General features: G+C 38.4%; 1 protein-coding gene across 1 annotated transcript in view; it reads left to right on the plus strand.

Moving 5' to 3' along the window:
* The window catches only part of LOC146456483 (uncharacterized), a 101805-nt gene that overhangs the window by 59703 nt on the left and 16965 nt on the right, over positions 1–25137 (plus strand). The window contains exons 34-43 of the mRNA XM_085093050.1: positions 8389–8460; positions 8713–8784; positions 10013–10084; positions 10173–10244; positions 17131–17202; positions 17797–17862; positions 19033–19101; positions 19724–19795; positions 19932–20003; positions 20912–20983. Of these exons, the coding sequence (XP_084949176.1) occupies positions 8389–8460; positions 8713–8784; positions 10013–10084; positions 10173–10244; positions 17131–17202; positions 17797–17862; positions 19033–19101; positions 19724–19795; positions 19932–20003; positions 20912–20983 (711 nt within the window). The remainder of the gene's footprint in view (positions 1–8388; positions 8461–8712; positions 8785–10012; positions 10085–10172; positions 10245–17130; positions 17203–17796; positions 17863–19032; positions 19102–19723; positions 19796–19931; positions 20004–20911; positions 20984–25137) is intronic.

A 25137-nucleotide genomic window follows, 5' to 3' on the forward strand; every position in this document is an offset into this window, starting at 1 on the left:
CTAACGGGCCTTTAGGCACCTATTAATGTTAAGCGTAGTTGTCATGACAATCCTGACGCACTGAACAGTTTTTTCCGTCAATTTCCCTTAGGTTGCGTGCCTTCTGCCAGCACGAAACTTGCACATAAGCAATTATAAGAGACTATTGGTGGCTAAGATCCACCAGCTGCCATAATTTAATTAAATTGCTACCAATATAATTTACTTACGTGAGTAGTGTGAGCTAGAGGCAACTAAATTGTGGGAAAATGACACATTTTGGTTGGGTAAGAATACACAATCATTCGTTGTCTTTAATAAAACTCTGAGGAAGTTGACGTTTTTTTACTCAAGGTGAAGTTTTATTTCAAAAGTGACTACATCTTTGTCATTGGCAAACTTGACAGCAATATCTTACAAAAGTTTAACATTGAATTCTGGTGATAGTCGGGCTTACAAGAAAAATAAGGTAAGTTAATTTTTGTCATGACAATGAAACCAAACAAAAATTGAAAATGTATCTGATGTTTGGTCACGAGTTCAGCGCATCCCTTCTATCAATTTCAAGTACATTTAGCAGCTGTATGTCTACCTGTTGTTGCAAAGGCAAAAGCAAATTTATTTAAGCACGGCTAGACTCTTGTGGGGCGCTATACTTCAAACAAATATTTTAAACAAGCAAAACTGAAACTGAACATAACCCAAACTAAACTAATCCCACCTGGCAGGGAGACGTGTCATCTGGCTATTCACAAGGTGTGACGAAGGATTTGAACAGGGGACCACGATGAAATAATCCAGCTTGTGTTAGTATGATGGAAATTGTTCTGAGTTTGTGAACACTGAAGTGAACTGTTAATTAACGCAATCACAGCGTCACCAACCAAACTTTTAGCCGGAAAGCGCATTGTGAAGAGCAATTGTTTAAACTATGGCAGTCATCGTGCCTGAAGAGGAAAAAAATTGGAGTGGGACTTTTTTCAGTGATATCAATATCGACATTTTCATAGCTATCTTTTATCGATTCTAACGGTGTTCGCCGATTCTAAGGTAGCAGTGCAGTGCCATGCAATCTATACTCCTACAGGATTTATATTCACGTGAAGCGTTTGTCTTCCTCAAGCTCTTTAGCAAACCGCCTTGTTTCTCCGAAAGTAAGAAAAATCGTTATCTATTCTAGGCGTATTTTTAACATTTCCGGAATTACCTTGCAGATGTCGAAATTTTTAACTTTTAACCTGGCTTGATATAGTCATGGACAGAAGGCGATATTCAACTCTGCTTTTAATTAAATTTTCATAGCTATCTTTGATCGATTCTAGCGGTGTTCGCCGATACTAAGGTACCGGTACTGTGTAATGGACGTAAGTCTATTGTCCAGTGATTTTTTATTTCGATTCAAATGTCGCGTAGACGTGAAACTGACGGTAAAACAGTGAATATCGTGCTATAGTTATTACGCGTGCTCCTTTATCAGCCCTTTTGACATAAAACGAACCCGACCTAGGCAAAATCTTGATCCTCACTTGATTAAGAGTAGGACTCACTGTCTGTCTGTCTCTGTCACCTGGACAGAAATAACAAAGGAAACAAAAACCTTAATATTTAATGAAAAAATAACAAAAAATCAAACAAGAGAACTAGCAACAATTTTACGCGTAGGGGTCTAAAATAGTTACGCCACGTTCTTTGTTAATATTCAGTGGACGTTAGAACAGACCGACTAACAGTAAGTCGATTTGAAGAGGGCATTTTTTTTCTAAAAATCCACACCCTTCAGATCCCAAAAAGGGATTTTCTTTTTTTGTTTTCTCAGATCCAATAGCACATCCTGAATTCATGCAATCCATACTTCTAGAGGATTTATATTCATGTGAAGAGTTAGTCTTCCTTAAGCCCTTTAGCAATCCGCCTTGTTTCTCTGAATATAAAAAAATCGCTATCTGTTATAGGCGTATGTGTATCAAGCATGTAATTTTTAACATTTCCGAAATTACCTTGCAGATGTCGAAATTTTTAACTTTTCACCTGGATTGATATAGTCATGGACAGAAGGCGATATTCAACTGTGCTTTTAATTGCAATACTGACGTGGGTTGTAAAAGGTAGGTCTATTTAAATTCCTTAGAATTCAGAATTTGTTTTCAAGATTTTCACGTTCACTGAATACCCTAAACCGTAGGAAAGTTACGACCTACCAGTCTCTTTTTGCTCAAAGCTCTTCCTGTTAGACACATAAGCACATACCATTATGTATTATAACCCATCCATCAATTTTCGCGCGCTTTTATTGGCTACTTTACGTCACGTGGTGCAAATTCACAGGACGGTTATCACACATCACCCCCGCCTACGTCGATATTTATAATTATAATAATAATAATAATAATAATAATAATAATAATAATAATAATAATAATAATAATAATAAGATTTATCCAGGGAGCCCACTTGCCTTGGCGGTTTTCAGTGGGGCCCTTGCCCTCCTATTATTTCCATTGAAAAGAAACAAAGCCAGTGGAAATAAGCCAGCTCAAGAGTTTCACCTTTTCATCTTTATTATTTTACATGGAAGAAAAACAAACTCGTTATGTAAGATGTCCAGTCATGGTTACAGCAAAAAGCTGGGCGTAAATGCTGTTCCGGAAAGTATTAAAATGTCAACAAAACTTGCTGTCAACGTCTTGTACTTGTTTACGTCAATCGCGCGCATCCGCCACCAGATCAGCACTGGCTTTTTTACGAGCGGTTTTCGTGCGATATAAAAATTAATGGGAGGGTTATAAAATAAATAAACCCCTTTCTGGCTTGCTTGTATGTCGGCTGATAATGTCTTTGGCTGAGAGGTTGTCCTCAAAATTTCGCTTCGCTTCTCGGCCAAATATTCATTTTTCGGACAATCTCTCCGCCGTGGACATTATCAGCCAACATACCAGCTGCCTGAAGGGGTTTATTTACTAAATATATACTCTCCACCGTGTGTCAGGAAATTTCGCAGGAGTTTTAATTCGGGAACTACCGATTTTTTTGCCCTTTCTTCGCGTTCATATTTATTGGATCTAATTTTCTAAGGTTTTTAAAAAATCCACGGAATTCTCCAAAACATTTCAAACCACACGGGTTTTCACAAATAACATGTCAGTTTTCATAATTATAGACGCATATTCCACTTCATGTACCTTTGACCTGAAAGGCTCCAGCGGAATCATCAGCAGTTCTGATTTATCAGGGAACTACCCTCACTGCAGATGGGTTATCAAAGCACCACGCGGCCACAACATCCGTTTGAAATTTACTACCTTTCAACTTGCCGCTGTGCCATCCTTCCATTTGCAAAACTGGATTCGAGTCTTTGATGGAAGAAGCTTCAATGATATGTTATTGGGTGCTTTCAGTGGCACACGAAAGCCCTTCCAAGTGCAGTCGAGTGGGCCGTTTATGTTGGTTGCGTTAGAAAAGAAGGAGGACGCCCCTACCCTATGTAATTTCAAGGGAACTTTTACTTCAAATATCACAAAAGGTGAGATTTTTTACAGTTTTCCTTTTTTTTTCTACAGTCTTGTTTAGAGCTGTTTTTAGCCCTTTGTGCCACGTGACTAAAATAAAGGATTCATTGCGACTTGGAATTCTCCCAAATAGAACAACCCCACTTCATAAGTCAGAAATTCAATTTTTATTTATAGAAAATCACGCCACATGCAAACAAATTCAATGTCACTTATCAGCATTCACAATTTCCCCTGCTAATTTCACTCAACCAATCTCTTTTTATGTAGGACACACCGAGGAACATTATTTTTTTTTTCATTTCACAAGCGTCAAAAAACGCATGTGCAGCTGATCAAGCTGTTAAAATAAGAAAATGCCGAAGACAAAGCCTAACTACAATATTTTTTTTCTCGCAAAATCGACGACAGCAAAATGGTACGAAGCGAAAATACTTCCCTAAACTGTTTCCTGTTTCACTCGTATTGCTAAGTATTTGATATTATACCTTTTCCTTCCAGATTCACCACGAATATCAATTCCAATCTCAGTTGTTCGAACGATACCAGAGCACTTTTTCTGGTGTTCAGCTGACGGGACCCCTCCCATAAAAATGTCCTTGTTGAAGGGTTCAACGCTTGTGGATCGAGGAATAGGAATGGTAGCGACGAGAATACATGAGGAGGGAAACTACACTTGTCAGGCTTTTAACGGAGCTGGCTCGGATTCACGAAATATCACAGTAACTTTCATAGGTGAGGATTTCTTTACTCAGTTCTGCTGCGTCGCTGGGGGAGTAGAAAACAATATTTGTTTGTATGAACTGACTTGAAAAGGTAATTTGTCCTCCGTAAAGAGATCTGGTTGCACGGATGTAGGTTTTACTATTATAATCCCTCCCGTGCGAGTGGATGAACTCCTATCTATATACTTAACAGTAGTGGAATCTCAAGACTCTTTTCGGTGACTAAATGATCTTGTCAGCCCAGTTGATAAAACCAGTATTTGAAAATTGTATTTACGCGTGTATAGTTAAACTGATGCCGACTGATATCTGCCTGCACGGATGCAGTCGGTTATGGTCCCTCCAATACGAGTGGGTGAGATGCTCTTTACTCAAAGGTTACTGTTGTAGAGCCATCATTCCAATCAGCTTCAAGTTAAACCTACCTAGACAGGGCTTTTTTTATCTTCTGGTAGGGCAGGCGGGAGGGCGGATTCCGCCCCGGCCCTCCACGACTCCGATACTGTGGATAGTAGATCCAGAGACGTTTCCTTTGAGGTTTACGACGGGAACTGGTGACGTCATATGACAAGGCAATTACGTCATGATTTCCCAACGGCGGCCATCTTGGATCCGCCATCTTGGATTTCTGGATCTCCCCAAAACTTCATAAAGCCCCCAAAATTGACCAAAAAGTAATCAATAAATGAACACATAAAATGATTTGAAAGCATGAAAATTACAAACAAAATTAACTTTCATTCATTAAAAGCAGCAACATTCCAATTCAAGCAAAATCTTTCTGTCAAAATTGGTTGCCATGGTAATATAAAATTTCATGAACGCTGAAGTACCACACCAAATTGTTGCCCGATGAAGATCTTCAGTTTTTCCTAGTTGAGTTGAATCCACCCACCTCTTCCGCGGTTAAAGGGAGAAGTGCGTATCAGATACACGAACGAATCTGGTTATGAATAATGCGTTTCGTCTAGGTAACTATGAGTTTTGCCTACATAGCAAGTATTCACGTATAAACAAGCTGTTTTGGGGGTGTTTTCTTTTTCCAAATCGTTTGAGTTAACTGAATTTGTTCCTAATTTGGCAGCTCTGTACAAATCAAATGCAAAACAGTGGAAAGAAAATGTCGTAAACACCGTAAACCTAACACAAACAATTTTCTACTCTACGCTTCCCTATGAACAGTTTGACAAGCCTAATTATTAATTTCCACTAAAGTAAATCATGTCTTGATCGTCCGAAGTGGACACGGTATTAACCTTCTTTCAATCTGTTGGCGCTTGCTTTTCCTCTCCCATCAATCGTGCCGGGTATATTGTATGTGCATCGTTTTAGTCGAGTTGAGGTCCTTAGTTTTAGGTGCTATGCGATTCCTTATAAAGGCGTTACTTTCGAGTGGCAATTACTTTGGACACACCACAATATTTTGCATATTATTCCAGATTGCAAGAATCCGTGTGCTGGAGATAGCTGGGTGGCAGATCAGGTTGTCAACGAATATATATGCAAAGATACAGATCCCTCATTCGACGTGTTGAATTGTATTCCAACAACGGCAACCAATCTGTAAGTTTATTTTTTTTTCTTCGTGGTTAATAAATTGAATTAAAGTGCCCCTAACCCTTCACTTTGTTTTCTTTTGGTAGATTTCCATATCTTTCAATAACTTATTTTCAAAAAAATTTTTGAGAAATATTGAATCCTTTTTTTTTTACGAGCGCTAGAAGTGAAGGCAGTCTTGTCGATATTTTCACCTATCATTCGCATTAGTCCCCCACTCAGCCAAATATGGAGCGTGACGTAAGAAAAGGACATCGTGCAAAAATATCTGAAGATTCGCGGTAATACTTCAATTGTAAACAGAGAAAATGGTTGAAAAATGTGTGGTTTTTGAATGCAGCAACTCTCGAAATGTAGAGAAAGGAATCAGCATGCATAAGTTTCCTTCTGAATCCTTCTGGTGCCCTTTTCTTACGTCACAGCTAAGAAAGTGTCAAATATCGGACGCTTCTCATTGGCTCGTTCCTAATGAGCCCACGAGACAAAAATTTGTCCAGCGGGGCTTAAAGCGCGCAAAAATTTAAAAATTTCAGTAACTTTTAGCGCTCGTAAAATAAAAAGGATTCAATATTTCTAAAAAAAAATTTTCGAAAATGAGTTCTTCACAGATATAGAAATCTACCAAAAGAAAACAAATTGAAGGGTTAGGGGCACTTTAAGCATAGACGCAAATTATATTTTTGGGAAGCAAATTAACTTCTCCAGCTGTGCTAATATAAAAGTACAATTCTGGTGCACTCAAAACTAGCCTTCGAATTCAGTGGTTTATCAATGGAAGCGAAAAGATCACCTGATGGTGGGCCACTACAGTGTGAAAACATTTGAACTGTTATATAACTTGAGTTGTTTTATATCCATAACAGGGTTTTAAAAAGAACCGGGATCAAGAAGCTACCTATGGATGCATTTCATCATATGACTACACTCAGAGTCCTGTAAGTGCAAGATTTTTAATCCACACTAGTTTATCTGTCGATTAAAATCATTCCTATTATTTGACTAGCCTATGGTTGTTGTTAAGTGGCGACTATGCGGACAGGAACAAACCCCCCTCCCCACTCCGCACTATTCTTAGCAAGTAACTATGGCTTGATCCAAGCAGGATATATATTCAGGTTGAAGTTTAGTTTAGAAACGAGAACACGCAGGTTTTAGCATGCATATTTTACCCTGGACGTGCTCTTATAGAAGCGAGGCGATTAACAAAAAGAAACTGCGAAACATGAATCGATTGAACTTAATTCGATGAGCATTTCAAACACCACTAACTACAATTACGTTTGACTTCATGCGACTAAACATTTGGTTAACTGCAGCTACCGTCAGTGACGTCACCGCAAAGCGAAGATAAAAAAAATTCAGATTCGAGAATCATATGCAATGTCTGTACAGCCAAACATTTACGTCTGTTTTTAAAGCCAATAAATTTTGTTACTTACCCATCCCCATCTTCGCTGACAATACGTATTGGATATTGACTGACAGCACGTGTTGGAAGGTATTTTGTTAGTGTTTTCCAGGACTCAGATGATATTCTGGTCTTATTAATTCTTTGTTTGTTTGTTTGTTTGTTTTTTTCACAGAAATCTGGAATCCAATCAACTCAGCACCCTGCCGCCAAATGTCTTTGATGATTTGAAAGAACTACAGGAATTGTAGGTTAATTTTGAGACATCCTATTGCCGATACTATTATAATGTTTTGTTTGACCACGCATGGATATGGATTTTGTTTCATCAAGGCATAAAACAAAAACTTGTCGAATATATATATAATCACAATATAAACAATGATTTTCCAGAATAAGCCAGAAATGTTGCCTTTCCTTTAGTCATTTTTCAGTCTTTCCGGGAAATCTGTTAGTTGCTGTTATTCTGTAGTTATTTGTTGTGTTTGTTTCTGTTTTTGTTGTTATTCGTTTTTGTTTTCGTTTTTCTGGTGCGATTCATAGTTAAATGATAAATATTTTACAGTAGAATTGAGCCGGCGATTAAGAAAGTATGCCTGTATTTTACCACAGAAAACTAGGGTGGAATCGAATTCAAGATTTAACAGAAAATGTTTTCTCGTCTCTGGAGACTTTGCAATACCTGTAAGTAGATTAAAGTCTTTCCTAAAACCTCATAATTTTAATTCGAACCCTTAACATCCGCCGCAGGGGCAAACTCCCAGGCACTCAACTGTTAAGTGCTCTAAGACCTTTCCTAAAGGACAAATTTTCAGCTTCCAATGAATGGGAAGAGAAGTACTGAACAGGTGCAAAACGGTGACAACGTTGAATCTTTAAAAGGCGGCGTACGGTAAGGGCGCCGAACTTTAAATCCGGTAGTCTTGGGTTCAAGTCCTGTCCTCAGGCTTGTAGATAGCCAGCTGGTTTGCCTATTGCCAGTTGAGATTTTGAACCTGTTATGTTTAATATGATTAGTTGTTTCCCATTATTTCTGAGTGGAGTTTCTGTAAACTAGCTTTGGGTAGCTAAGTGCATTTCCACTATTGACATTTGATGTTTTCACTGGTAAATGCATGTGGAACAAAATTTGTAAAACTGTTTGGTTTATATACTGATATTGGCTGGTTTGCCTGACTTGAATAAATGCAAGACGTTTCTTTGTTTTCCTCAGGCATTTAGCATCGAATGCAATTGAACGACTACCAGTGGGAGTATTCTCCAAACTATCAAGTTTGCAGTATTTGTAAGCTATGCCATATTAGTATGTTGTTTGAAGAAGTAATGAAGAGATTATAGAAGTACTTGAGACAAATAAAAACAGCGCAATGACCCAATCACAACTCGAAGCAAATACATGTAACAGACTACAATCGCGGGAAAAGTGTGCGAACGAGTCACGATTGGGTTTGATTTTTGCTTTTCATTGGTTGAGAAGGTGACGCTAGTCAGCAACAGCTAAACAAAAAGCTAATAGTGTTTGATTCTTTTCATTTAGGAATCTCAATTGGAACAAAATTCAACAACTTCCTGCTGGGATATTCTCCAACCTGACGCTGCTGAAGATTTTGTACGTTTAATGACTTTTTCTGTTCTATAGTTATGTGCTTGAAAGATTAAGGCTGTTTGCACACGAATCTACTCGCTAAATTTCTTGCTTGAAAATTTCACTCGTTCGCATGAAAAAGTGTGAGCAAGTTTTGCGTGACGAATACGCCAACAACACAGCCGTTTGGTCATGAGCAACTTTTCCTTTACAAGGTTTTTCTTGAATGGTTTTTCTTGTTTGTAAATGACACCCTATGTTGTGAATAAGGAGACCTGTTAAGAAAAATTGCTACTGTACATCCAAACTAAGGGACTTTTTTTATATATTAGAGGAAGAGGCCGGGACGGGAGCTAGCGGAGATTCGTGAAATGAAAGTGGTCTCCTCCACATTCCCCTTCTCCTTGTTTGTGGAGGCTATATCGTATGACAATAGGCCATTTCCGAGTTGCTGTGAGCCTCACTATGAAAGCGAGGCTACATGCAAAACTTTTCACATGAAAATTAGTCTTGTTTGCATTTAAAAAGAAAACTAATTTTCATAAGAAAAACTTTGCACTTAGCCTCGCTTTCATAATGGGGTTTAAGACAACTCAGATATGGTCTATTCACAATGAAAGCAATGATGTGGAACAGTTTCTTTTGTTTATGGGAACGTGAGAATTTTTAGCATCTAAAACAAAGGACTTTGTGTCGTCATTGACTCTGAACTGGAGGCACTCAAAATTAGGTTGTTCATTTGGGCATTGATCATCACTTTTTTAGTGAGGCGAAAGCCTGACAAAGTATTTTAATATACGAAAGACGTGATCAAACACCGCACAATATTTATTGTTTTAGATGCTAGAAATTCTTATAAACAAAAGAAACTACTTGGGAGGAGGAGGAGGCAATTTCACGAAAAAGAGATAAAGCTGCATGTACATGTCAAACGGTTCATAACCTGTTGGTAAGCCTAAAATAGAACATAACATAACTCTATTAATAGTACCGTATTTTGTTTACGTTTTCAAGACAATAGCCGACGACGTCATTGCCATTAATTTATCCCCTAAATTAATTAGATTCCCCTTAAAAAGAGGAGTAAACGGTACATACTATGCTACTAACGAATGAAAATGTTTATGAAACTAGCGTGTGCTGGAAGTATAAGGCTGTCCATATAGATTTGCCATTGTATTTGTCATTATTTCATACGTTATTTTCTCGGCCATTAACAGCTAAACTCTAATCAACATTTCCAATTTTTCAGAGCCCTTTGGTCGAACAAAATCCGTCATCTTCCAGAGGAGATATTTTCCAAGCTATCGACGTTGTTCGATCTGTACGTTGCTTTGCTCAATCCAAACTTTGACCTTATTAGCACTATCGAGTTTTCTGGAATAAAGGTTAGACGATTTCTTTTCTTATAGGGATCTGGATGAAAATGAAATCCAAGTTCTGCCTAAAGGAATATTCTCCAACCTATCGCAGTTGGTTTTCTTGTATGTTTTTTGTTTATTTGTTTACTGACTACTTTTTTTGCATGCTCGCTGCTTGTGTTGTTTATACTAATTGGGTGTTCCCCTAAACTTTAATATACAGTGTATAGTCTTGACAAAAAAGAACCCTTAACAATATAAAATGTAGGATAGCATGAACTCTGATTTTTATAGTATTAGTCAAGGAGCTATACCCTGAAAAATATCGTTTCGTTCAACCCACTTGACAGAAAAGGTTTGACACCGGATTCCTATAGAAGAATAACTGCTCTTTAAGACTACGTACTATGTAGTCCCGAATTGTGGTACCACTAACGAGATAAATGGGGTTCTTTGCCCAAATATGGTTCTCAACATGAAAACGAGGTTCAACTAGTATTTTCCTCCTAACTTTAACGTCTTTCAACAAAATATCTCAAAAACGACCAAAAGATGACAATAAGGTAAGTTTCTAAAATTTTAGTCGTTACATGGCCGCAAATCAGGTCATGTGACATGTCACGTGACTGGTTTCTGTAAAAAAACTGGCGTTTTTGTCCATTCTGACCAGTTTTAATTCTCGCAAAAACCATAATAACGGTTTAATTGACGTGTTAAGCCTTAAAAAGCAACTTATGACTATATTCTGTCCAACTATGCCAAAAAATACCGATTTGGATATACCTTCGGCAAGAAAATAGCAACATAAGTGGACATCTCCATTTCATAGTTTGTCACCATGGAAACGAGGCTGGAACTGAAGCAGCTCAAAAACTATTGAACCTTGAAGTATAAGGAAAGATTTCAAGAGGTAATAATATCAAAATATGATGCTCTAACAAAAAAGATAGTTTACGCATTTCCATGTTACCATGGAAACGGTTGCCATGGCAATCTGCTAAAATTCCAAAATGCTCACTTTTCTGTGAAATCCGAACAAATAGCTGCGATTTACTAGCAGCAATGAAGCTATTTCTTGTATTGCTACTTTGTGTATAAGAAGATGGAAATTTAAAAGGTTTGTAAAGTTGTAATCACCTCGCATACAGCTCGTAAAAACCGCATATAGCGCACCTCTAATACAATGCTGTCCAACTTCCTGGAATCAACAGGTTGTGCCCCTTCTGTTTTTGGCATGACGTGCTCCTCCTTGGAGTGCAGGCAGCAGCCTAGTGGTTAGCGCATCGGGCTCTCAAGCGGAAAGTCTTTGGCTTGATCCTGGCCTCTGTCATGTGTTGCTTTCTTAGACAAGAAACTTTACTCCTCATTGTCTCTCTTCATCCAAGTGTGTAAATGGAACTCTGTGATGGACTAGCAACCCATCCAGGCGGTGTAGTGATGCTAATAGTCGCTTCATGATACAGAAACTGGGATAAACTCCAGCACCGATGAGTCATCTTGGCTCGCTCAATTCTTTGGACATGGACGTTTAATTTTTTTCCTCTTTGAGTCGGATCTGCGTGTCACAAAACATCATTCAGTCCACATTATGAAGTCGTGATCTTGCACAATGGATACCAATCCAACAACTATGTACATCAATTACGTCACTCAGTCTCAGAGTCACTGGAATCATCGTAGCAAAGCACTTCGTCGTTCATGGGATTGCTGCATCTTTCGTCTGCCATACATAAACAGGCCTCTGTGCAAGGTGATTCATCTTACAGGAACAATTCCGTCTGCATTCAGAAGTTGTGCAGCGGCATGTTGTCAGCTCTGCGATACCTGTTGGAGCGGGACTCTTTGTCATAAGGACTGGAACAAGCTTGCCACCGTCCAACCTCCACCCTTTTCCTTCTGGTGAGGGGATGTTCTGAAATGGAACTAGGGCTCTGTTCCAAACCAACACTTGAAAGTTAGCTCTCTTGATGTGATGAGAGAGGGCTTCTGATGTCGGAGGGAGGTCTTCACTCTTCAGGCTCCTTTGACAAAAGAGAAAATATCTGGCGTCATCTACATTCGAAAAGTTCTTTACAGAAGTGTAAATGGAGCAGATGAATGACTCAGCGATCTTCTGTGCTGGTTCTTGTATGGAGGGATTCTCGCCCAGTCTGCTGAGATCTCGCTGTATCTGCTCCTGCTTCAACAACATCTTCCAGGCCTTCTTCTTCCCTATCCCAGAGAAAGCGCTTGTTGAGTCACATCCAGTTAGTGCGTGAAATGCTGGTAGAGACTTGCAAAGAGGCTGCCTGTGTTTTGGCCGTGCCCACACGGCTTGTTGTGTCAGAGGGAGGACATTTGCTGGCCGCGTTTATCACATCAAGTAACGATATGGAGCCGCTGTACACGATTTTGGGCTTCGATTGTTGAGGTGACTGGTGGAAAACAAGGCGATCGTGATAGTGAGACTTCAAACGCGCCTTTAGCTTCTGCTTGGTATAGCTCTCTCCATCATTTCCCATCTTTTGTAGCTCTTTTTTAAACATGGACAGAATAGTGTTCATGTCGTAAGCCTTTCTTTTTCAATTTCGGGAGTTATGATGTTGACCAGACGAGTGAAGGCTTCATTAAAGGCGTTTTCTCCAATTGTAGCAGCATCTAACTTGTGTTTGATGGTGCTCTTACTCACATAGGATGCGTGGCAGGACTTGTGGCATTTGCCCTCCTTTGCTATAAGGTCGTAATTGACCGATAGAAGAACACCCAGTAGCTCATAATCTTCTCGTGCTTCTGCCGCTTCTCTGATGCCATTGGATGCTTCAAATGTAGCAATATGTATTAGCTGTTTGTCTTTCTTCCGTGTTGCGTTTTTGCAGAAGATACACTTCGACCAATCAAACGGCGTGCCACGTTTGGTACCTTCGGGACGAACATCACTTGAGGACACTTGACGACTGAGCCGCACAATACTGTAGGTTTTGCTTGCTGGTATACGTTTCATAACACGATGAGTGCTACAAAATGACCTTTCCCTCTATAAGACAGAGATCGCTGGGCGACAGACGCTTGGATACTTCATCTTGTCGAACCTCGAGTGCAGCTTTCACTTTCTCTATGGAGGAGAGCTTTGCCATACGAAGATTGACGTCATTGTTCGTTTGGCAGAAAATACATTTATCAAAACTAGTTGTCTTCCGTCGTTTTGGTGGCTCAGGGAGAAACTGCCAGCCATCATCATCATCCATAATCATCTAGTGCCAACTGTTACAAAACATTTTAGTATTTAATCCGTCAGACCATATACCAAATAGTTCAATTCAAGATTCAGGTTGTGTTATTTTAAACAGACTGAACGTGTATGTATGAAATACTGACAGTCCCGTAGCAGGGGGTGCCCCCCCCCCCCCCCCCACCCAAAAGATTTTGACTGGTTGAATTAGCATGCTAAAATAAGTCAAAATTCTCGGTTTTCACTGTCACGCCATTGAAAAAAAAAATCGAAACCATTCCATGAATGAAGTCAACAAATTGACATGGTATAGAGAATAAATAAATAAGGCATCTGTCCAAGTGTCAGGTCTGTGCGGCATTCCGTACTCGAGTTATTTGACAAAATGTTCCACATAAATTTATAGAGCTCAGTATGGAGACGCCATGTTTGTGTCCCTCTGAGGGGCACAAACATGACGGCCGGAAATAAGAAAAAACATCTGGAGTTCACTTTTGCCAGAAAAGAGGTTTGTTTGCCCTTGTGAATTTTCGAATGTTTAGATTAACATTTCTCCTCAAACTTAAATTGTTTAGAATGATGAAAATCACCCGAAGAGTCATTTTTAAGATACGGAAAAGCTCTGTCACGGCCGTCCTCCTGATGTCACGCACGATGGAAACTCGGAAATTGAAACTATTCTATTTTCAAAAGGAAGCACGACATCGAGCTAAGAAATTGTGAACAGACATATTTTTAGGTAATCTTTCCTTGAATGAAGGTTAAAATTTTGTAGGCTTCCCAGTTTTGAATTCTAGAATTTGGTGACGTCACGTGAAAACCGAGAATAGACACTTTTTCAACATAAACCATTTTCGCGGGAGCTTTTATGATCCTAAAACATATTTCGTCATCAAGCCGATGGGATCTGGATTTGAGAATTCCAAAAAGTGACCAAACACCTTCTGTGGTGGTTGCAGATTATAAAGAGGTGTTACGGAGTAAAAATGGAGGCTAAAAGTGAAACTGCAAGAATGGAAGAAATTTCGGTAATTCAAACCTTTTTTCCTTTAAGAAAAAATTGAGGGATTGTTGGCTCACGAAACAATAAATGGATGGCCTAAACAATGGTCTTATCCCTAAGACCAACAGCAGGTGTGTTTTCGAGAGCCAGTGAAAACAGAGGTTTTTCAGAGCTTCGTGACGTGCACCCTGAGCCCTTTTCCTGGGCATGCGAGTGTGATCTCTCTAAAACGTTCTTATACTGCAAGATTTGTGATCTTGAGAAGTTATAACTTCTGTCGTAAAAAAGGATTGTAGGAACTTTCTACACTGTGAACCATAAGAAGCTGTTCGAAAGCACAGATATTCATTTTCCGTCAATAATTAAGGCGGGGGGGGGGGGGGGTTGGTCTTGCTACGGGCCTGAATCATAATTCGTTCTATTTACTTTACGCCATTTATGTCAGGTAGGCGACGAAACCTGCACTCACAATACAATTCCATCTGCATTTCATAAACCAGTATACGATTATTTCATATATTCACGCACGTTCATTTATCCCCCATCATTCGGGTATCTTACTAATTCACAGTTGAGTTTTTGGCATGATAATTGAACTTGGAAGTTTGCAGATTGAACTCGCCATTTTCCATCTTGTCGTTTGTGCTTCCTAGTCTATACATAACTGTATTCATTGCTGCGTGTTTTCGTTCTTTTGTTGTCAGGAAGGAAAATAGGCAGAGATAAAGACAGCCATGTAAAGACCCTTACAAATGACAAGATTTATTTCAGGTTTCTCTTTAGTGCAACTATCACTGCGAGGATTACTCGTACAAACTGTTTTAGTGGTATTAAGCTATATTTGATCTCCGAACCTGGTATTTCTTTTGTAAATACAGGGATCTGTTAGAGCCAGGTAAAGTTCATATACATGTCTCCCAGTTTCCACACAGTGCCAGTTTCCACACAAAAAAGTCAGGGGTTGAATCGACTATTTTCGAAACAACTACGAATATCCAGTTTCAGCTATAAATGGACGGATTTGATAGTTTTTTGCTGAGGAAACATTCCGGCATGGACGAGTTTTGTCGAGGTTAGTCACAGTTCAGCGGCTAATATTTCTGCTTTTCACTGCACAGTAAAGCTACCACGGGTAAACAAATAGCCCGTTTCGAGGGACGATATAGTGGAGCAACAGAGATAAAAGCGAATAGGGGAACTTTCAACATCAGCTTGAATTTAACTCCTCTTGAGTTTTAGCGGTTATAATAGTCGAAATGATTTCGACCTAGGGTGCCAGTTTCCATACACCCAGCGGCAGATGTCTCAAAACCTATTTTTGAACTAGTTTAATAAGTAATAACTGAATTTTAAACTTTGCTGTTCTCAAACTAATTAATTTTCCGTTTATAAACAAAAGATTTAGCGATTACAAACTTAAAGAGTGTGGAAACTGGGCAACATACTGTACATCCTTGTTAAATATTTTCCCATCGTATTTAAAACTAGTCCTTTAAAAAAAAACAAGTTTATCAATAACCAAATGAATGTCAAATGGAATAGTACTTACAGATTGGATAGAGATATCCACTTGCAGAATTACGTCATAAACAGAAAGACAGCAGTCCCAATACTATTGTTAAGCGGAACGTTTATTTACAACAAGGCTTCTATCTGTCTAAACTTTCTATAGCTACTTGAATGTACTCCAAAACGAAAACGATGATAACTGGTTTTGAATTATCGAACGAATGACCGGGGAAGATTCAAAATGGCGGCCTAATAAAAAGGCTTGGTTGCTAACTGTTCTCACTCGGCCCATTCTCTAACTGTCAACTGGTTATGTCTGTCTCACTTTTTTGCTGTAAGAATCTACCTCCTTTAAGTTTTCGACTTATATACTAACAGAGAGCAGACAAACTCCCATGATTTGAATAATAATTAAACACAGGCGTTTTATTATCTAACTATTTAAAGACTAAAAATATGTGCCATGCAAAGCCAAATATCTGTTCATTTGAACTCCGGGCATCAGGTTCACATTGTACGCTAAATTGTTTGAGAACAGCCATGGAACCCTGGAACATCTTATTTTTGTATTACCACCTCTTCAGTTCCTTATTTTCAACGATCTGACGCGTTTTAGACCTGCTTCAGCTTCAGCCGCGTTTCCATGCTGACCAAGGTTGAAATGGAGACGAGCCCTTATTTTGACAATTTCCTTAAAGTTTCTATATCCAACTGTAATTGTTTAGCATAATTCTTCAGAATATGGCCCATATATTCCTTGCCGAGACAAAATGCATCCATTAAACCATTAATAAAGTTTTAAAAGGAATTTAAATTTGCCGGATTTGACAAACAAAGCGTTTGATTGATGCGAATTGTCACGTGACATATCACGTGACATTAAATTCCGGCCATTTACGTTTTCAAAATTTGGACATAGACTTATTTGTCACTTTTCGCTAGTTTTTAGGATGTTAGAATTAAAGACGTTAACATTACAAGGGAAATAGAGGTTAAACCTCGTTTTCATGTTGAGCGCCATATTTGGGCAAAGAACCCCATTTATCTCGTTAGTGGTACCACAATTCGGGACTACATAGTACCTAGTCTCAAAGAGCAGTTATTCTTCTATAGGAATCCGGTGTCAGACCTTTTCTGTCAAGTGGGTTGAACCAACTCCTTAAATAAGGCCTTTTCAAAAAATAGCTCCTTGACTATATGAAAAGCAAATGGTTGGTCGTTCCTTGCCCTTTGGCTACTTGGTTACAATATTATACGCAATGGATGACGATGTATTGCCTTAATTTTAGGTACTTACAATCAAATAACATTCAGCATCTACCTAAAAGAGTATTCTCCAGGCTTTCCCACCTGAAGACCTTGTAAGTTTGCTTCACTTTTTTGGCTCTAGGAAGCTTCTTCTTTTTGTTTTACGATTTCATTTATTTTTTGTCCTTGCAAAATATAAAAATATATTAACATATTGTTAACCTGGGATTACATTTAAAATCTTTAAACTTAGATTATATTTCGCCGTTTTCATCAAAAGTATTTAGCGTTCTTCAAGGAGTGTTTGTTCGCTCCACATCCTGCTTGCAGCTCTCTGTTTAACGTTAACTTTTATCTCTTCTGACCCAACAAACATGTTGCCACTTAAAGGGGAATATCATGGGGTTTTTTGATATCTTTTGTTAAAAATGATGAAATAAGACCTTCAATCACCTGCCAAATAATCCTAGAATAACGAGAGGAAAGAAATCAACTTAATTCTTGAAAGAAACAACTTGTGATCTGTTCTAGCGCATTTTGGAAACAAAAATGCGAGAACTTGAAAAACATTAGCCTAATATTTTTCAAGTTTCAATCCAAACCGGCCAACCCTGTCCCTGGCTCTCTGTTTAACGTTAACTTTTATCTCTTCTGACCCAACAAACATGTTGCCACTTAACTAATAGCAAAATGGTTTCCTTTCTTAGGTATTTGTCGTTAAACAGAATACAACATTTAGATATATTCTCCGATTTGTCAGAGTTGAAGGAGCTGTAAGTTATTGTACATCTTTCCCCATATCTTTATTGTTAGAGTTTTAAAAGGCAAGGTCAATTTAATTGTTTTTAGCTTTGTAGAAATGGTCATTATCTCCAGTATCAGAGCCATTGAAATGTTTACTGGTAAATGCCGTCAAAAACATTAAAACTATTGCAACCGCCACTGCCACTGCCGCCTAAGAACCGAAGGGAATGACCTATTAGTGTCAAAAAGCGTTCAGGATTTGGGAAGCTTTGGAAACTACACTACCTTGAGAAGAGAGGAGCGAGCAGGCGCATCATAGTAATTTGAAATGTTATGAGGTTGGCGTTTGAGGTGGGTTAGCAGGAGGGATTCTGCGAAGTATTGCCGTTTGTGGTCTGCTGTCGGGGTTTTGTCGCAGAGTCGGAAAGAAAGTTCCTTGGTTGAGTAGATGTGAGTGTGCGTGCTGTAAAGAAAGTGGTTTGTGAGTGGCCGTGAAGACAAGCGTTTGGAGTTTAAAAAAATTCAAAAGATCACAGCGGAACTTCCATTTCAGCTTTTATTATCACACTCCTTGGGGGACTGTACCGAACTTATTGGGTAGAAACTCTGTTGAAGTGGGCAGTCAACTGATGATTATAGGTGGAAAATTCTGTCTTTTTGTAAGCGTTCACACTGACTCTTAATCGCTTTTTCACATGCCAGTCATAATCGTATTCTCCAGTCTCGTCTCGCATTCTTCTTTGTTCGTATCTTTTCTTCTCTCGAGTGCTGTTTGAAATCACGCTAATTTTAAGATCCTTATATATTTAATTTCATCTAGATATAAATTTGCTGATAATTCTTCCATCAACTTCTCTCGGAAAGTAGGTAACAAAAATGAAATACGATCGGATAAATTTATCTTTCTTTAAAATTTCTGATCCGAATATTTGACACTTCGGAATGTACTCGAGGAGTACAACCGAGGTGTGAAAAGGTCGAAGCAGAAAATGTTTTGAAAGTTACCTTTTATCGTTCATAATTTAATGTTTCATACCTACTTGCAAAGAAGAAGTTGATGGATGAATTGTTTGGATATCTTTTTTTTTTTTTTTTCTTTTAAGATTTTAGGTCTTACAGAGAGTTGCTCTTTAGGTGTGTTGCTAAAGCTCACAGAGCCTGCCTTATATACATTGAAAACATACTTCTTCTTTTTGCAGGAACTTGTCTTCCAATAAAATCCAGCATATACCTTTAGGCATAGCCAACCTAACGACTTTAAAGACATTGTAAGTGAGCTGAGACCGAATCTACTGCTAATGGATATTAAAGAGTGTTGTTGATTTGGGAGCTAACACTACCTTGGGAAGAGAGAATCGAAGTGGCTCATCAGAGTAAAATGAACTGTTATGAAGCATTGGCGTTTGAGGTGCTAAAGGTGTTTTTCTGCGAAGTATTGGCGTTTGAGGTGTGTTGTCGGGGTTTTGTTGCAGAGTTGGTTAGGTAGTTCCTTGGTTGAGCAGTTTGTGAGTGTGCTTAATGTCAAGAAAGTGGATTGTGAGTGGCGGTAAAGGAAAGCGCTCGGAGTTAAAAAAAAAAATTAAATGACCACAACGCAACATCCTTTCCAGCTATCCTGGTCACCCTCCTTGGAGTAGTACTGAACTTATTGGTAGCAACTCTGTTGAGGTGGGCACTATGTTCATGATTGTAGATGGAAAATTCTGTCTTTTTGTTACCGTTGACACTGAGACTTAATCGCGTTTCTTCAGGTACAATAATATTTTTCAGGCTCTTTTTGTACTCTTGCTTTTTCACATGTTTCCATCGTTCGAGTTCTGTTTAATTTGCGTCGGCTGAAGTTCATAAATCCTGCCTAATATGTTAAAAACATAGTTCTTCTTTTCACAGGGATTTGGCTTACAACAAAATTCAGAAACTACCTTCAGGAATATTTTCCAACCTGATGACTTTAGAGGAATTGTAAGTTTGATATTTTACCTGTACATTTTGGCTCGTAGCTATAGGCTATCTTTTAACAGCATCAACCATTTTTTTCGATACTTTTAATGTCCTGGCTGAATGAAATAACGTTTGTTTTTTTTTTTCTTTTCAACAGATTCCTCTTGCATAATGAAATTCGAGATTTACCTCTGGGGATTTTTTCGAAGCAGTCAGCGTTGAAGTTGTTGTACGTGTGTTGCACGCTTCTTTCGTTTTTTCCTTTTCATTTAGAATTTTCGACACGGGGCTGTATTTTTTATTAGGTTATGTTCTTTCAAGCTATGTTTAACTTATTTATGACCTGAAATAAGGAATGCTATGGGTGGATTTATTTGCTACTGAGCGTGTACCTGACTCAATTCACCGTTAAATGAGTGTTATTGCTCTTCTTCATAAAAGCGGTGCGGGAGAAACCAAATCGGAAAGCGACGTAGGAGTTGGCGCAGCAAAATTGGAGCGTGAAGGTTGATAGGACTCCTTCGGAAAAGGTGGTGATTTCAAAGCTTAGACCAGGTCTACTAGTGATGGATGGAGAGTTTTGTTGGTTTTGGAGCTAACACTACCATTGGAAGAGAGGATTGAGGGGTCACATCACAGGAAATTGAAATGTTATGAGGAGTTGTTGTTTGAAATACGGGAGGAGAATGTTTCTGCAAAGTATTGCAGTATGAGGTTTGTTGTCGATGCTTTGTTTCAGGGTCAGTAGAGTAGTTCCTTGGTTGAGCAGCTTTAAGTGTGCCTGCCGCCAAAAAAAAAGTGGTTTGTTAGTGGCGGTGTTGGGAAGCATTTGGAATTAAAAAAAAAATACGAATGAGCACAACGCAACATATATACATGCAGGCTATTGCGGCAACACTCCTTGGAAAAGTTCCAGGCTTGATGTGCAGAAACTCTATTGAAGAGGGCACTCAGCTGATGCTTGTGGATGGCAAATTCTTTCTCTTTTTTGTTACTTGATCGCAATAATATACTTAAATCTCTTCATGCATTCTTGCTCTTTCGTATGTTTTTATTTCTCTAGTTCTGATTAAGTTGTGTTTCTAAAGCTCATAAAGCCTGTATTGTAAATTATAAACATAGCTCACCTTTTTGCAGGTATTTGGGGAACAATAAAATCCAGCAGCTACCTTCAGGAATATTTTCAAACCTGACCTCTTTAAAGGAATTGTAAGTATTACATTTTACGTCTTCATTTTTGGTTTGTGTCTACAACGTGAGCAAGAAAATGTTTTGGACATTTTTTATGTCCTGGTTGAATAAAGTTACGTTTGTAATATTTTCTTTTCAACCGATGCCTTTTGTCAAATTAAAATTCAAATGAAGACAACGCAGCTTTTAAGAGCCGTTGTCAGTAACTTTCGAGAATCCGGCGACAGAAGCGAAAATTCGAATTTTTTTTTATTTGCCCCAAAAGACCCTTTTGGTGAACTATTTTCAAAAATAATATTCAAAAGTTCCAGCGAATTTTTTTTTCGGCAAAAATTAGGAAAGTTCGAAATCGGCCTCAACGTGCCCGATGGCTCGATTGAAATTATGCAAATTAGTACATTTTTAAAACTCTCGTTCAAGACAACGCAACGTTTTCTCGAGTTGACACTTTCACAATCGTTTTTACATCCCTATTGCTTGCTTCCAAACTATATTTTATCTCGACCTGAACATTCTTTCATTCGAAGTTAGCAACGTAAAGAATACAATGTTTGCTATTTCTTAGATAGAGTGATTTTAGCCATATTTCAGATGACCATATCATCGGGGGTATACGAATATACTGGTAATGAAATATCTGTTTTGAACGGGTAATTTTTCTTATTTATCATGTTAAAATATTTAGTTTGGCCCGTGGAAAGCGAGCGCGCTAGGTCGAGATGTGTGGAATGCACTTTGACACAATTCGCCATTTCAGCACTTCATGTTCCTCCTGTAACTTTGCACGTGTCAATACAGTTCACGGAAGCTTTTAGATAAAAGCCAAGGTCTCTGGTTTCATGTCATGCTTTAATACACGTAAATAACAAGCTTTAAACTTGAGAGCTCCCCATATTAGCATTAAGTCATCAAATGATTCGTTTCAGGTGAAATTTTCGAGTTTATATTGAGCCGTTCAAGTGAGATGAAAGAGCCGTTCCCAGGGAAACAACTTGAAATCAGTGAAATTAATACCCTGTCTCTCATATCTTGCTACACTTCCAAACTACCGTTATTTTTAAGCTAGAAAGTGTAAATGCTCCCTTTTTACGTGACCTAAAACAGAATTTGCCTTAAATATTACGAATAAAGTCCACTGCAATAAAAAACTGAAAAAATCGCGCACCGACGTAAACTGTAAACATCAGCCGTTTCTCAACTCGCCACATGGGTGAAACGCGTCCGTTATTGTTTTACCTCTGTATACATTTATAACCAGAAAGTAGAAACAAAAATTCTTCTCTATGCCCATCTGCATAAAAACACTTGCCAACGAAGCTTTTGTTTTTCTGTGTGTTTGTCGAAAATACTGAAGAATAGTGCAACATTGTTACTGACTGCTTGACTCATTCAATCACAACCGGATAACACGACTGAATACTATAACTAGATATAAAAAAAATGCTCTTAATTCTCTCCAATCGTTACTCACATTATATCCGGCGATATCACATCCCAGAGGCAAGGCTGAAAGTTGTCTCAAATTCCGCATATTAGAAATTTAAAGTTTTGAACAACGCGAACAACTTTCATTGCGTGACAAGTGAAATGTGATACGCAAGCGCGCGAAAAGCACAGGAACAAGCTATGTCAACATTTGCGCTTGTGATGACAGTGCGAAAATAATTTTTGAAATTACAAGAAGAAATTAAGACAAGTCAAGGTCTGCAAGGTATATTTGATTGCCGGATTGAAACGAAATTCATGTATCCCCCGGGGGGGATTTTACCGAATTCTCATCAACAACAACAACAACAACAACAACCTTTATTTTCCTCAAAATAAAGCCGAAATTAACTAAAATGAAAAGTAAACCAATCAAGAGCTTTCGAGGTCTCGATGCGGTATTTCAATACTATCCTCAAACAAAAAGCTAATATATTTAGGAGAGTAAAGTTTTTCTTTCGCCATGGAACCTCTCCGTGCGGATCGATCAAGCTCAAAAAATGCGCAATATTTGCAATGTGTTACGCTTAATCAATGCAAAAAGGGCGTTCGCTCGCACCTATACAGGCACAAAAGATCCGGCCTATGAAGAAATTCAAGACGAAATAGTGTTGTTGCTAGAAAGGGCAGGTAAAGTGTTTTCATTTGAGTGAAACTAAGAGCATGAAAGAACATTTTATTTCCTTTTCTGATTTTCCCCTATTTTCTTTAGAATCGTTGTTCATCATGATCAATGTATGCACTGTGGCTTAACCTAATCCAAATGGAACTCGTAATTAAGTTATATCTTCAACCAATTCCATATAAAGATCACTATAAATTGAATAATCACTAGACTCTGGTACACAGGCTCAAAAGATACTCTCAATGGCCTTTTCAAAGGCTGTTTGTGTGGTGGATACTCTGGAGCACGCTAGGAGGATTTAACAAAGACAACGTCAGACTTGAACAGTGACGGCCCGTAAGAGGTAACACCGTCTTTTAGACCGAACACGAACATCTGAGAAATGCCAGTCGTGCCCCTTGTCCTTTGACACTAGTGCGCGCGCTAGAAAATAAATTAAGGTTAAACTCTTACCTTAAAATTCGATCAGCTCTACCGTCAGCAATAATGCAGAATAATGTTGTGTATTTCCGGTTAACATTTTATCACCATCATTGACTCATCTCAAACTGACATTAAAGCTACGTTAAATATTTGACTGCAATAGGCCTTATCACGGTTTTCGACGCCATTTTGAAGAGTAGGCAAACAGGCTTGAAATAACAGTGTTTGTATGGAAATTCGATGTCAAATAATTTTCATAAAATAATAAAACATTGCTGCTGAAAAATTCATGAATTGGAAACTTTTGGCGTTAGGAAAAGGATTTTAAGAAAAAAAATTGGAGGGATGTAACTGTGCCAGAGAGCGTCCAGTCGTGTTTTGAACTTTCCATACATTTTCCTGTAGTTTTTTTCCTGCGAACTATTTTTAGTACTACAGTTCACGGCTGGTTCGCTTTATCCACAACTTTTGAGCATTGATCCATGGCGAAAAACAAACTTCACTCTCCTCAGTGTATTAGCTTTTTGTTTGAGGATAGTACTGATATACCGCATTGAGGTTTCAAAAGGTCTTAATTTGTTGACTTGATTTGTAAATTAATTTCGGTTTTACTTTTTCTGTAATGTTATTGATGAGAATCCGGCACAGACAATACAGAGTGAATCTCGGAGGAGGAAAACTACATGATTATCGTTTCAGTCCATTAAATATACCTTGCAAACCTTGACTTGTCTCAATTTCATCTTGTAATTTCAAAAATTATTTTTGCACTGTCATCACTGACAAGCGCAAATATTGACAAAGCTTATTCCTGTGCTTTTCGCGCGCTTGCGTATCACATTTCACTTGTCACGCAATGAAAGTTGTTCGCGTTGTTCAAAACTTTAAATTTCTAATATGCGGAATTTGAGACGACTTTCAGCCTTGGCTCGGGGATGTGACATCGCCGTATATAATGTGAGTAACGATTGCAGAGAAGTAAGAGCATTTCTTTATATCTAGTATTCAGTCGTGTTATCCGGTTGTAATTGAATGAGCCAAGTAGACAGTAACAATGTTGCACTATTCTTCAGTATTTTCGACAAACACACAGAAAAACAAAAGCTTCGTTGGCAAGTGTTTTTATACAGATGGGCATAGAGAAAAATTTTTGTTTCTACTTTCTGGTCATAAATGTATACAGAGGTAAAACGACGGACGCGTTTCATCCATGTGGCGAGTTGAGAAACGGCTGATGTTTACAGTTTACGTCGGTGCGCGATTTTTTCATTTTTTTTATTGCAGTGGACTTTGTTCGTAATATTTAAGGCAAATTCTGTTTTAGGTCACGTAAAAAGGGAGCATTTACACTTTCTAGCTTAAAAATAACGGTAGTTTGGAAGTGTAGCAAGATATGAGAGACAGGGTATTAATTTCACTGATTTCAAGTTGTTTCCCTGGGAACGGCTCTTTCATCTCACTTGAACGGCTCAATATAAACTCGAAAATTTCACCTGAAACGAATCATTTGATGACTTAATGCTAATATGGGGAGCTCTCAAGTTTAAAGCTTGTTATTTACGTGTATTAAAGCATGACATGAAACCAGAGACCTTGGCTTTTATCTAAAAGCTTCCGTGAACTGTATTGACACGTGCAA

This window comes from Pavona decussata, unplaced genomic scaffold, assembly GCF_977016875.1.
Source record: "Pavona decussata unplaced genomic scaffold, jaPavDecu1.1 SCAFFOLD_254, whole genome shotgun sequence".
In the NCBI taxonomy this organism is placed as follows: domain Eukaryota; kingdom Metazoa; phylum Cnidaria; class Anthozoa; order Scleractinia; family Agariciidae; genus Pavona; species Pavona decussata.